A 14,964-nucleotide genomic window follows, 5' to 3' on the forward strand; every position below is an offset into this window, starting at 1 on the left:
GACCAGGGCGTCAAAAGGATCGCCCACTCTCTCAGCAGGAAACTCCCCCAGAGCCATCAGGAATCCATCAGGATCCTTAAGCCTCCAGGGGTGGACCATACTAACTGGTCCCCTACCCCTGCAGAGGTCTTGTGGGTCCACCCTCAGTTCAATCTTCACCAGATAGTGATCTGTCCATGATAATGGTGTTGAGGCCTTCTGGACTATCCACGGAGCACCACTGGCCGCTATTGACTCAAAAACCAAATCAATCGTATGGCCTGCCTCATGTGTGGGACCAGAAATCAGTTGAGACAAGCCCATGGTCATCATGGAGGACATGAAGTCCCAAGCTGCACTAGACAAGGCAGCCTCAGCATGGACGTTAAAGTCCCCCAAGACTAACAGCCATGGGGTCCTCAATGCCACATCTGAGACCACCTCAAGCAGCTCAGGCAGAGAGACTGCTAGGCAGCGGGGTGGGCGGTATACCAATAGAATCCCAACTTTGTCTCACGATCCAATCACTACATGCAGGCACTTGAACTGGTCAGAAAGTTCAGACAGTGCGGACAGTGCATCTGGTGAGGGGGATGGTCTCCCGATGAAACAGGGCAACCCCACCTTCCTGCCCACCCCGCCTTGGCTGATGCTGCAACCAGAAACTCAGTGGGCACAACCGGGAGAGATTTACATCTTCCCCCTCACCCAACCAGGTCTCTGTAATGCATGCCAAATCTGCGTGCTCATCCAGAATAATCTACTGGATGGCTGTAGTCTTTGCATTTATGCTGGACCTGGCATTCAGTAGCACCAGCTTCAGGCAGGATGGGCTGCTGGGAGAGTTATGTTCTCATGATCTCAGAGCGGTGTACATGATTATGTTTATCCTCACAAAAACCCTCTAAAGTAGGTTAGGCTGGGAGAGAAGTGACTGACCCTGAGACATTCAGTGAGCTTTGTGACTGAATAGGGATGTCAGCTTGGCTCTCTGCAGTAATAGTCCAACACTAACCACAACACCATGCTGGCTCTCCTTCAGAGATATCACACAGCCATAGAACATGCAGCACCTCCATACATACAGTGAACTCTCCCATATAAGGGGCAGAGGAGAAGTCAAGCTGCATGTGTGGGCAGCAAGGAAGCAGGAGGTACTCACATCAACAAGGAACAGATGGAGCAATCCATCTTCCATTAATCAAAGGGAGGAGGGAAAAGGTTGCATCCCCCGATGACCAAAAATCCTACTCAATCCACCTCTGGCTTTTGAGATTTCATCAAGCACGGCTCATATGCTTTCAAGCTTGTCTTGGCAGCAATAAGGTCTAGAAAGACTTTTTATTTGTTTGTTTGTTTGTTTGTTTTAAAAAATTAAGCTGGAGTTTGCTGAATTAGGCTTCCAATACCATTTATGACATACATATAACATACAAAGGGGCACTTTGTGGAGTAACCTCCAGACTGGATTACTGCAATACGCTCTATGTAGGGCTGCCCTTGTGTAGTCCAGAAACTACAGCTGGTTCAGAATGTGGCAGCCAGGTTGGTCTCTTGGTCATCTAGGAGGGACCATATTACTCCTGTATTGCAAGTTCTACACTGGCTGCCGATAAGTTTCTGGGCAAAATACAAGGTGCTGGTTATCCTCTATAATAAAACGCTTGGTGTCCGTCCGTGGACGGCCACCAAGCGTGTGTCCGTGCCTCCCTGGCCTGTTTTGCGCATGCGCGGAGCGCATGCGCAGAACAGAGCAAGGGAGACACGACCACCGGCACCCGGTGGCCATCTTGGGCGACCAGAAGCGGCCACCCCGAAGAAGCCGGGTGAGCGGCGCCGGGGGACACTGGCCGCCGCCGCCTTGGCCAGAGGACACGCTGCGGCGACAAGGGAGAGGCTCCGGGCAGCGGAGGGCCCAGCCGGAGCCGCCAGTTCGGAAAGAGGCTTTGCAGAGGGAGGAGCACTGCTTGCGAGCTCCTCTCTCCCTCTTCAATTTAGGTCTTTCTTTTCTCAACTGTCACGGGAGGGGTAAGGTGGTTTCGGAAGTTGGGAGGGAGGGAGGGTGGGACTTCGGCGGCAGCGTCGTCGTCAGTATTTAAAAAAAAAACAGTAAAGGGGAGAGGAAAAGGCTAGCGCCCGTTATTATAACGGGCTTCAAAATACTAGTAACCTATAAAGCCCTAAACGGCTTGGGCCCTGGGTATTTAAGAGAACGTCTTCTTCGTTATGAACCCCACTGCCCATTGAGATCATCAGGAGAGGTCCGTCTGCATTTGCCATCGGCTTGTCTGGTGGCTACTCAGGGATGGGCCTTCTCCTCCACTGCCCCAGAGGTTTGGAAAGCACTCCCTGCTGAAATAACAGCCTCCCCATCTCTGACAACTTTTAAAGAGTCTTAAAGATGCACCTATTCACCCAGGCTTTTAATTAAATATTGTTTTAACAGTTTTAACCTCATTTTAAAATGTTGTTTTAAAATTTAAATTGTTGTAATGTTTTAACTTTTACTATGTCATTTATTTTGTTTTAACTACTGTTTTAAGTTTTTTGTCATTTATTTTAACTAATGTTTTAACTTTTTGTTTGCTTGTTGTAAACCGCCAAGTGACGTGAGTTTTGGGCGGTATAGAAGTGTGTTAAATAAATAAATATAATCAGAAGACTGCAGAACAAATACCAATACATGAAGGCCTGTAGAATGGTGGCAAAGCACATGCTTTGTCCAAAGTCCAAACCCAAGAAAATACCTTGGTATTTCCAGGTAGGGTTTGTGGAGGGAAACCCCTAATTAAAACCCTGAAGAGCCACTACCAGTCAATGCAGACAACACTGAGCTAGCTGGACCAATAGTGTGACTCAGTATAAGGCAGCTTCAGATGCACAAAGCTAGGGGCGATTCTTTCATGAGGCGAGGCGTGGTGGCCATTTCAGGTGGCAGATTATTGGGATGCTAGCAAGGTGGTGAGATATCTCCACCACTGCCATCAGAGCAGTTCTTCAGGACCACTCTGACCTTTGCAAGCTTTTCAAGGGATGCCTTTCCTCACACTACTTGCAAAGCCTGCAAGATCCATGAAAAGAGAAGAAGGGTCTGCTGGCAATCTTCTTTCCTCCCACTCCTCACTCTCCACTCTCCACTTCCAAAGTTTGCAATGATTGGTTTTTAAAGGGGGCTGGCCCCCCACCAGGTTGTGGGGCAAAGCAGCATTTGGTGCCGTACCTCAGGTGTCAAAATATCTTAGACCACCCACATCACTGTATATAAAATGATTAAAACAGTGAAACCGTCAAAAAGTGACAATGAAATGTTCTTAGAACCTCTTTGTCTGCTCTTAGGCACAAGCAAAGTATCATTTTTGTGCCTATGGTGAGGGCACAGTTTGGAAAAAACACAATGACCATAAGCAGCCCCTTTTCTTGATTGGATACAGCTTCAGTCTCATCTGTGTTCCAGTGAAAATTTTAAAAAAAGAGTGGCTGTAAAACGCAAACCCAAGAATGATACCAAATGTTGCCGCACATGTGTTGATTTGCTATGTTACATTTTGGCTGTTAGTTATGCTAATGGAACAGTTTCACATATTGCATCGTGATGTATTTGCTTTTAACAGTTTCGCAGCTATAGCTTTTTGCAATCTCCTAGTTGCACTCTTTCTGCAATGTTCTGCTGTCACCACTGGCCCAGCCTGGAAATAAGACTGGTGGGGTGGGGAGTAAGAGAAAAGTCACAGCCTCTGTTTACATACTGACCAGCGTAACTGAATTGCAACACTTTAATAAGTCCTCCCCCATTGAGTTTAATGACAAAAGTAACAAGTGTGTGTGTTGTTCCCCCCAGAATTTTTTCTAGAATATGCCCAAGCGGCCTAAATTTTACCATATTTACCCAAATAGAAGATCACTCTGAATTTAAGATGACTCCCCTAAATACAGGTTAAGTACAGGTTATACTGTATTTACCTGAAAGGAAGACAGCTCTGCATTTAAGATGACCTCCTGATTTCTAAAATCAAAGAACTTGGGGAAACCCTACTCTTGGATTCAGGCAAATACAGTAACTAGTATTGAAACTGAATTATTACTTTTTGCACCAATATTGACATGACTTATACAGCTTTAAGCAAGAATTAGACAAATTAATGGAAAATAGGTCTATCAACAACAGCTCTTTGCCATGATAACTAAAAGGAAGCTTCATGCACAGAGGCAGTGTATCTCTGAATAGCAGATGCTGGGGGACAAAAAACAACGGCAGACTATCACATCCACACCATGTTATGAGTGCTCCAGTGCTTTCTAAAAGGAATTTTAGTGGGGAGGGGTGGGGGATGAACTTAAAATCAATTTTGAAAACATACAAAGGGGCACTTTTAACTTTTAGTTGAATACATATTATGTAAGAAAGTAATACAGTGATAAATGTTAACATTAAATGTGATTTAAACAAATTTAAATACTCCCACCACAACCCCATTCTCTACTGAACCTTTGCCATTTTATGAAATACAGATTTATGCTATGGTTTGGAATTATCATTCCCATCAGCTCTCTTACCACTATCAGTTGAAGCCATCCCACTTGGAATACATTTTTGCTTCCTGCATATATTACAGTCAACAGCCTACTTCTCCCTCCTCCCACAGCTTTTAAAGAATAAACCTCACATTGGGACTTACATTTTGAGAATAACAGTTTTTTCATTTGTTACTGCATCAGATAGTCAGTATATCTTTTTTCTTATTTATAATTCTTGCTAGGGAAAGGTTTGGCCTCGCTTTGGTCAGGTGTCCTATGCTTTGTTTGAGGTGTGTCACCCCTCTCCTATAATTTCAAAATCTCTCTCTGAAACAATGGCTGTAGCAACAGCTGTAGTTAAAGAGCACTTGGCCAAAAAAAGCCTCTTAATCTGAGATGTTTTGCAGCAGCTTTTTGCATTGCTTCCCTTTTTCATTTATTTGAGCATTTGGCACACAGCTAGTTTTCCTCGGCTTTCCTCACTCAAAGGAAGGGGGGGGGACTATGGGCCTTTAGGATTGCCTGTGTAAAGGAGACTGGGTCAAGACATGCTAGGAGAGTGCCACGATCGAGTATCCAATCATGGGAGATCGCTGCAGAGCTGCTGAGGGCATTCCCCTGCTGGTTCTGCACACCTTTATATGTACAACTATGGTGTCATCTTGTGAGCAATGCACCCCTGTCACAGATCTATGGTTAAGGCTAACAGTGACCTTGAAGCCATTCCATCCTGCCTGTTCATGTAAGTTTTGGCAGTTGTATTGTCCATCTGGATGGTAACCCATTTCAGATCATAGGAAGAAAACCTCTGAGTGCATGAAGTTGCTATGTCTACCGCACTCTGTGGAAGTCCAGTGACTGCTTAAATGGAATTGTCCCATGTGCAAGCCCTAACAGCTCTTGGAATGGAAGGGCTACCATAAAACAGGTGACCAAGGTGGACCCACCAAGCAACCATTGCTTGAACATACATAGGAAGTATGAGGTGGCATTTGGGGAGTCCCTGTGAGGATTGAAGGCACTGAGAAACCATCTCTGAAGCATGAACATAAATGGGCGAGTGTGGGATAGTACATAGGCGGTGGCAGCTGTGTGGCCCAGAAAACACTGGATGGTCTTCAGCTCATGAGCCTTCCCAAACATTATGCAGGTAGCCAAAGTAGTCAGTGCGGATTCGGGCAACTGGAAGGAAGATGCAGTCCAGTCGTGTGTTGAAAACCAGACCAATGAATTGAATATGTCTAGTAGGAATCAGTTGTGTCTTCTCGTAATTGACCTGGAGCCCTAGGGACTTTAAAGTCATGATGGTCTTCTGGAGAGTGGCTCACATTTCCTGTGGTGAGTTTGCAGAAATCAGCCAATCAGCCAGTTATGGAAATATCTGTATTCCCTCCTGCTGCAAGAGTACCACTGCGGGGCCATGCATTTTGTAAAGACCCTGGGGGCTGGTGCCAGGCCAAATGGAAAAGCTTTGAATTGATATGTGTACTCGCCAACCTTGAAGCGTTGAAACTCGCAGTGCTGTGGCCACATGGAGATGTGATAGTATGCATCCTAGAGGTCCAGGGACACTAGCCACATGTGGTGTTTGAGCAGAGGCAGGATAGTTGGGACTGAAAGCATGCAAAAACATCTGTACACAATGTACTTTTTCAACTCTCTGAGATCTAAGATGGGTCAGAGACCTTTGTAGTGCTTTGGGACTAAAATAACAGGAATAAAAAACTTGAGTCGGATTTTTGGGTACCCCCTCTATCTCATCCTTTAGTAGAAGGGCCTTGACAACCTCCTCTAGGACAGAAGTGGTAGGTGTGGTGAGGACCCAGGAGTGAGACGGTCTATGAATGAACTCCAAAGCATAATCAAGGTGAATGATGGTAAGGACCCATTGGTCCAAAGTGATAGCATCCCATGCGGCGCAGAAGGAGGCTAGACAAATGTCTGTTGACCGGGGTAGGAAGTAATTGCTTCTTAGGGAAGTAAAGGGCCTTTGCTTCTGAGAGGCCACCTTGCCAGATTGAAAGGAAGACTTTGGTCTAAGTGGGAACCTGGATGGGCAAACGGAACGGTCTGAGGTGGATCGCTGGGAGGATGATCTGGATGATTGGTAGTTAGGCCACTTGGTCTACTTAGGAGGTTTGGATGTATTGGATGAGGAGGACATAGACCTGGCTCTGCTTTTCATATTTGCACCTTCTGGAGGATCTCATTAGTCTTCTCACCAAAGAGAGCCTGGCCCTCAAAGGGCACATTCTTGCATGTGCCTCATACATCAAACCCGATGACCTGAACCAAGCTTGTCTCTGTAGGGCTATGGAAGTAGCTATAACTTTTGCAGCACACTCCACAGAATGTAGAGCAGAATATAGTTCCAGCTTTGCTAACTGCACAGCTTCCTTTACAAAGACCTTCACCAGATCTTTTTAATCAGGAGGTAACTGATCAATGAATGGCATCACCTTCTCCCATAGGAAATGATTATAATGGGCATTACAAGTCTGATAGTTTGCAATTTTTAAATGCAAAGCAGCTGCCAAATATAGGTGCCTACCAAACTCAAGTAATTTTCTTCCTTTCCTGTCACCCAGATTGGCAGTAGACCTTCCTCTGGTCTTTGTCAAGGTTGCTTCCACAACAATAGAATTAGGTGTAGGGTGTCCTTGCAAAAAGGCAGAAGAGTCTTCCTCCATCTGAACCCTATAAAAGTTGTCAAGGAATCTAGTAGGCTTTGGAAAAGACAAATAGTTTCTTCCAATAGTTCTTCACAGTGTCATGAAGAGCCATATTCAAAGGTAGAAATGTTGGAATTTGGGCATCAACATCAATAACCCCAAACAATGGGTCAAATTCATCCTTTTGCTGCTGGTCCAAACTAATGCAGAGAGTGTGGCCACCTTAGAGAACAATCAGAGTACAATTTCAAATCCTCTGATGGTGAAATGGGTTTCCAGTCGGCGAAGAGATCTTGTGGAGAAGACCCCAACGAGGTCAGCTCCAAATTCAGGGCTGACTCAAACCCCAAGGATCTGACTCAGTGACTTCAGGAGCCTTAGGCCCGCGAGGCTCTCCTAGTACCAACAATCATTTCAGGATGAGGGTAGCTGTCGACTCGTCAATGTCACGCCCTCGATCTCCGACAGTGAGGAGGAAGGGGAAGCAGTCAACTTTCCAGGCAATGCAGGAGTGTCTGAGGGGCAAAGCCCGGCTGTCAGTGTTCATGAAACAGCTGTGGATAATGACTCTGAGCAGGCACAACAACCTGAGGCAGCAGAAATCATGAAAGACCAATCGGAAGAAGAGCTATGCAACCAACCCCCGCTGACCCCCCAACAGCGGCGTGTCACGAGACGCAGGGATCAATTGGAGACTATTAGGAAAAGCAAACGCCTCTTGCAGAGGGCTGATAAGCCTTAAATCCCTGCCAGCTGGGAGCTCTCGTGGCTTGCACTATAAATCACGTCATCAGTCGGCTACTCACTGCTGAAAAACAACATTCGTCAAACTATATGTCGACAGTGTGCAGCCAAGTCCGGTCAAGACCTTGACAGTCAATCTCAATGTGTGCCATCTTTTCAGAAGGCTGATAGGGTTTCATCGTCGTATCCTCAAGCGGGTGAGGTAAGACCTGTTGCTCCAACTGCTTCTTAAAATGGGGGCTAAGCCTACACTCAATGGAACGGGAATGGGATTAAGTTCGAGACCAGCTCTGATTAAAATTGCCATGGCAGTCCATATGGAACCAATCATACCAATTATCCTGATACCGAGGTTCCTCTCAATTCCAATGGAAGCCATAAGATGGCCATTATGTATCATAGTCCTGCGTATGGTGATCGTAATCACAGTCACCTTGGTCCCAATTTTGATGAAAGTTGCCTCAGTAATTTTCAGAGTAAGAGTCGTCCCTTGCTGAGTTGCCACTCTGGCGATCCAAGTAATTATGGGCATAGCAGTCCCAATCTTGGGCGTGGTGTCTATCTGAGGAAGGGTCACTGTTTCTATGGTGCATCTTGCGTTGGTGGGTTGAAAAACCCTCAGACAGCTAAAGGCAGCTCGGTCTCAATGGGAGAGGTGGTCGGTCCCGATCATCAGGGACATAGTTGCTTGTATCCGAGAGGGGTACTCCATCTTGTTATCCAGCTCTTGTTCTGTGGAGTGAGGCCACCTTGGCCTATACTCCAGGGAAGCGCCGACCCTGGTCAATGTAGACAACAGTGCAGTCACTTCCTTCAGGATTAAGGATAAAGATGTGCTCGGTACTGCAGCATCAACAGTTTGAGCTGAGGGTCGGGATATAGGCTGATTATCACCCCCTTGGTGGTTCTTTTTCTTCTTCAGCTTTTCCAGGTCCAGTGCTGCCTCCGCTGGCTGCTTGTGCTTAGGAATGGGCGGCAGATGCTGACCTGCTCGTAAGGGTGGCTGTTGCTGTGGGATCTTCTTTTTCTTCTTTTTGACCATGATCCCTGATGCAGAGGCCGAAGAAGCTGTCGATGCTGAAGGCTTCAGTGCTGAGGGTTTCTATATTGAACTCAATGGCAATGGGGTTGGTGGCAGTGATGCCGAGGAAGGCATCAGAGTAGCTGGCAGCAGCAGCAAAAAAAAGGCATTGGTACCGGAGCTGTTGGTACCAATAGAGCCCTGGGCGAATGCAGAGTCACCAATTCAGTGCCCGGTTCCAACAAGAGAACAACATTATCACCAGACATTTTGATGGTACCTTTGGAGACTAAGTCCTGGGAGGAATGTATACTTGCTCCCACAAAGCTGAACGCAGATGAGAAGCCCTATTCTTCCTCGCCTGTTTAGTTAATTTTTGGCAGTGGGACAGGCCTCAACGACATGCAATTCTCCCAAACAAAAAAGGTACTTGTTGTGGGTGTCCGTACAAGGCAACTTAGCCCCACAGCAAACACACTTTTAAAAGGTGGTCTTGCTCACCATGTGACACGAGCAAGGCTCCCATCCAGGCATGGGAGCGGGGGGGGGGGGGGGCAGAACCGAGAAAAAGAAAAACACTGAGATAATAAACGAAATTATGCAAAAAAACCCCAACAACCCAAATAGAGAATAAAGAAGAGAGAAGTGAGGGGAACAGGAGAGCAGAGGCGTAACTAGGGAAAACGGTGCCCGGGGCAAGCACTGAAATTGCGCCCCCCCCCACCGCCCCCCCAACATACATCTGACTGACACACATGTTTCAGAAAACTTTTATTTAAAAAATTTAAAAAATTACAAAAATTACCAAAAATTTCAAAATGCACTACATACTTAGGTTTTTCCTCACAACAACCCTGTGAAGTTGGCTTGTATCTCAAACATCAGAATTATGATGCAATGATGATGATTATGATTATGATGCCCCTCCCTCACGCCCTGGTTCTGTTCCTGACTTTCCCTTGTGAGTGACTGTATTTTAACAAAATGAAAACCAAGGACTCCAAAGTAATTCGAGGGACTAGGGTGATAGTGCTAAAGACTCCTTATTCTCCCGCTGTTAAAGAAAGACTCCCCCTTCCCAAAACCGCGCGCTATTTACACCAGAAAAGGTTTCAAATGGAGGGGGAAGCATTTATGCTTTGTTTTATGCTACGATTTCAAAGTTAGAAAAACTATAAAAGGACCATTTTAGAGAAGATATGCACTGCCTTAGTTGCAAATCCTGCTTTTTTGAGATTCCCTGCAATTGAATAAAGCGATAATATACACCTTTGCTATTTAAATTGGTTGGAGAGTATTTATGACAATAAAAAATGAAATGGCATTTCAGATGCAACATTGGTTGCCTAAGACCACTCAGATTTAACTAATCTTCATCACATTGACAAAAAGAGCAATTAAAATTAAAATCCATGACTAAAACCAAACCACTTTGGGGTTGTTTTTAATGAAAGGTGGTATATAAATTTAACAATAAATGTTTAGAAGTATATACTTTCACCCCCTGCCCAACCTACAATTAATTCCAGCTTATTTTCAAAGGGCTTCAAGTTTTATTTACAAATTGCTTGGCAGCACCAATGTTTAAGTAATCGCTAATTGCTCCTAATGATAGTTTTACTGATTGTTAAATTTGTATACCACCTTTCATTAAAACATTCTCTGTTCATCTGATTTTCAGTCTGGTTAATTAAATTGGTGGAGGTTTAGACTTTCCTGATGGGCTGAAACAGCTAATCCATTTTGATGATGACATATAATTAAATTAGCTTGTATTACATAGTGAAAAAGTCCAGGAAGGGAGAGATGGGGGGATGTGGAACCTTGGGTTCCACATCCCCCCATCTCCCCCTCCCTGAACCTTTTCAGTTAAAACATGGTTAGATTATAGGGGAGGAAGGACTTGAATGAGCAAAAAGGGAAACTGGTTCGGGCGTTCAGGAAGTTGTTCAGAAGAGGGAGTTGTTCAGGAAGTTTGCTCTGGTGCGTGTCCTCCTCTCGACGCATGTGCGACTGGTGGCGGGGCGCCGGGGCGCGCCGGGGAGTGAGAGTCAGAGACTTGGACTACGAAGACACTGCAGCGCCCAGTGCTGGATGAGCAATGCCAAGGGGGGGGGGCGGGCGCCGGGACCGGGGGAGGGGGACTGCTTTGCAAAAATAAAAAATAAAAAAATTTTTTTTTCCGGCAAATTGGTGGGGGCACTTTTTGGCGCCCCCTGCCAAGTGGCGCCCGGGGCACGTGCCCCCCCTGCCCCCCCTATAGTTACGCCTATGCAGGAGAGGGAAAGCAAATAGAAAAAACAAAAAAGAATTTTCTTCTACTTGCAGCTTGAAGCTGTGAAAATCCAACCTGAAAACTGAGGGGATGAGGAGTGGTGCAGCTGCATAAAGCAGCTGGGGGCAGGGTTCCCACCAAAACAGGAGAGCAGAAGTTTGGAAGATTCCATGCATGTGCGAAGCCCATTTGTGTAAAAGACAGAGACCATGTCAAAGAACCACAAATACATTTTGTGCAAGGAGTTTCCCATTTGCACTTATATGCACTTGTGTAAGAGGTTGCAAAACCAGTACATCTAGTCGAGTGAAACTTCCGCTGAAGACTTCGTACTACTTCTCAGGTATCACACAGAGGCAAGAGTTCCTAATGTTCACCTCCATGTGGTACTGGAATCCCTAACCTCAATGCGAAAAGCACTGGGAAAGGACTATATCTCCCAGCACACACCCACACCCGTGCACCTTCCAAAAAGGTGCTGGAGCACAACAGGGCTGCGTTCTTTTTAACGGAGTCCTCAGAGTGGTAGGGAGCAGATTAGGGACCCCTGTACCACACGGAGGTGAGCATTAAGAATAGTCACCTCCACATGATACTTGAGGGATAGTACAAAGTCTTCAACATTGGCCAGAGCTTCACAGAGGCCTAATTATAACATGTTATGCTAGCTGAAGAACTAGACTGAGACAGAGATGGATTTCTTCACACAGTGATCATGTGCTATGTCCATATTCTAGCATAACAACATTCATTTACCCTATGACAAGTCTAACCTGGATGCTACTTTATGTTCTTTTATCCAATCAGAGAAGACCAGTGCAAGGTCCGATCAACCCATCACCCTCTAAGGATACAAACTTTACTCTCTTTGGCATTAATAGGGCACCAACTAGCAAGAGGAATAGAATCAAGGAGAACATGAAAGAAATTATTGCACCTGAAATGGTGTTGCCATGGCAAACAAATACTTCAAATTCATTTAATGTTTATGTCCATTCCATCAGGCAAGAAATATTCAGATATTTTAGTATTTCCTGAAAATTATATGCCATCATAGACCAAGCTGAGCTTTAGTACTACTGGGAAATTTGCCTTTAAAAAAAATATGGGTAGTGACCAACATCCTGACTAAATTTACTCAAGGAAATCTCATATATTATATATTTTGAAGAACTGCTTGTACATTTGTTTGTATGAAATAAAGTCATACTTCCCAATAACCTACAGATACCAAATTTTGCATACACAACCCTGCCACTGAAATTAGCTGAATGCCCTACTTTTTACACTGGAATATACTCGGAGCAGGAGGACTAATGTTTTGGTAGTTTTTTGGAAAAATTATGAATATCATACTTCTTGATTACCTACAGATACCACATTTTGGATGGACAATCTTATTGGATGGATGCACTACATTTTATACCAGAATATGCATGGTGAAAATTTAAATAATTTATTTGCAGTTTTTTGAAGAAATTCAGAATATCATACTTCTTTATTACCAGCAGATACAAACTTTTGCATGAACACGCCTGCCTCTTAAAGTAACTGAATGCATCACTTTTTACACCAGCATATGCTTGTTTAAATAATTGTGGGGTTGTAGTTTTTTAGCAGAAATTCTGAATTAATGATCATATTTTAAGTTACTGTTCTCAACAGATTTCTAACACTCAATAATCAAATCAATTATTCTGAAACAACATAATACCCAAGAAAATCAGAAGATCTTTCTCAGATTCAAATTTACTATGATTCAAATTTACCATATGGTCATTATATAATAAAATGAATGTTTAAATTCATGTTGAAATTCTACAAGTTTCAAACTGTCCCTTTAGTTCACTTTTGCGAGCACATTAATAAAAAATTCTATTACATATATTTAATTTCTGTATCAGTGTAATCTTCGCAAAATGACTTTGCCTGGTCAACAATGGGCCTCACCTATTATTAGAAATTAAAAGGACTTGTCCTTTTGATTTCAACTGAACTTTCTTGTGTAAATTTAGTTGGGACTTTATAGATAATTTGGGCTGCCTCCATTTAACTAAAACTGGAGTTAAAGGCAAAAGCCTTAACTGAAAAATGGATACAGGATTGAGCCTTTGTGGCGGGGGGAGGAAAAAGAGAGAGAGAATTAATATTACTGTGTTTAGTATTAAAATATGGATCTTAATAATTGACACAGGACCTATCTACATTACATTATCATTTCCTATTTCTATTGGACCCTGGGAATTACAGTTTTAGAAGAGGACTAGCAAAAGAATCTCTTACAAGAGTTATCTGCATAACTACCAATCGACAGTTTCCATAATTACTTATAATTGGTTTTTCTTTCTGCATGTAAATAGATCAGGGTTACTTAACCTTGGGTCCCCAGATGCTATTGGACTACATCCCCCAGGCCTTTGTGGCTGGGGATGATGGGATTTGTAGTCCAACAACATCTGGGGACTCAAGGTTAAGAAACCTTGAAATAGATCTAAGTGCCCCAAGTCTAAATTAAAGAGTAGTAGTAGTAGTAGTAGTAGTAGTAGTAGTAGTAGTAGTAAAAGATTAGGAAATAGATGTTAGGCACGAAGATAAACACCATGCCTTCAATCTTTTTGTCCCAGAAGAAAGTGGATTGGGAATTTGTTTATCACAACAGACATTATACATTTTGTACACTCTGCCCTAAAACAAATATAGATAATTTGATATGCACATCTGCTCAGGTGGGATTTCCTATGTGTAGGAAGGAGGGTGGGGGAGGCAGATGTTAAGTGATAAATAATGCAATCCCATGCACACTTATCTGAGCTTAGGCCTCATTGAACACAGTAGGACTTACTTTCAGATACGCATGAACAGAACTGGGCTGTGAGGGACACTTACTAGTAGGGAGTAAACTCCACACAGCTTAATGCGACTTACCAGAGGTGCATCTAGGTAATGTTGGAGCCTGGACCTAAAGGCCTTTGGAGCCCACCTCCCACACCGCAAATTAAGCATCATCCTGCTCGGGTGACCACACCACCCAAGGCAGACTAAAGAGGATTTGAGGGGCCCCAGGGGTTGTGGAGGTCCACGACTTCAGCCTGGAGACTTCAGCGCCTCTGAGACTTACTTAAGCCAAAGCATGCTTAGGATTGCACTGTAAGGCAAACTTACACAGGCATAAGCACGATTGATCTCAATGGGACTTTTCATAAATGCACATGCTTCTGATTGTGCTGCAAGCCTCTGTTACAGGATGGAAAATATGACTTTGGTTATATTGCATAGCTCTTGTAACAATCCCATCGCTCTGACTGCTTGTTGATACAAAACAGTTATCTGAATGAAAAATAAAAGAGTGCTATTTCTAAATAAAGAGCAGCACAGACAATTGAGCAGCTATGCAGGGGTTATAGAAAATGAACACCACAGATGAAATGGCCGAAGTTCGTAGACAAATCCAAGTGAAACCCTTGCCTGGCTAATATTTAGATAATCAGTCGTACTCCATGGTAACCATTTAAATGTCCTTTGTTGATCATGACCCCAGAATAATTTTCCTTGGGGTTTGGGAGACTTGTAAGTCATCTTATTTATGACTTACTTGAGCTTGCTTGCATAGTTTGAAAGGATGAAGAGTTTCTTGGTAGAACAGTTGATGATAATCCTGCAGGTCAAACCAAAAGTACGTGCTGTTCTTCCACAGCTACAGATGGAGAGGACAGGAGGAGAGAAGAGAAGTTATTACTACCCCATTTTTTGTAAAAGTT

General features: G+C 44.0%; 1 protein-coding gene across 2 annotated transcripts in view; it reads right to left on the bottom strand.

Moving 5' to 3' along the window:
* The window catches only part of RGS22 (regulator of G protein signaling 22), a 128,649-nt gene that overhangs the window by 63,882 nt on the left and 49,803 nt on the right, over positions 1-14,964 (bottom strand). For both annotated transcript variants that reach the window (XM_053250539.1, XM_053250540.1), the window contains exon 15: positions 14,799-14,900. In XM_053250539.1, the coding sequence (XP_053106514.1) occupies positions 14,799-14,900 (102 nt within the window). The remainder of the gene's footprint in view (positions 1-14,798; positions 14,901-14,964) is intronic.

Source organism: Hemicordylus capensis, chromosome 4 (genome assembly GCF_027244095.1).
Source record: "Hemicordylus capensis ecotype Gifberg chromosome 4, rHemCap1.1.pri, whole genome shotgun sequence".
NCBI classification, from domain to species: Eukaryota; Metazoa; Chordata; class Lepidosauria; order Squamata; family Cordylidae; genus Hemicordylus; species Hemicordylus capensis.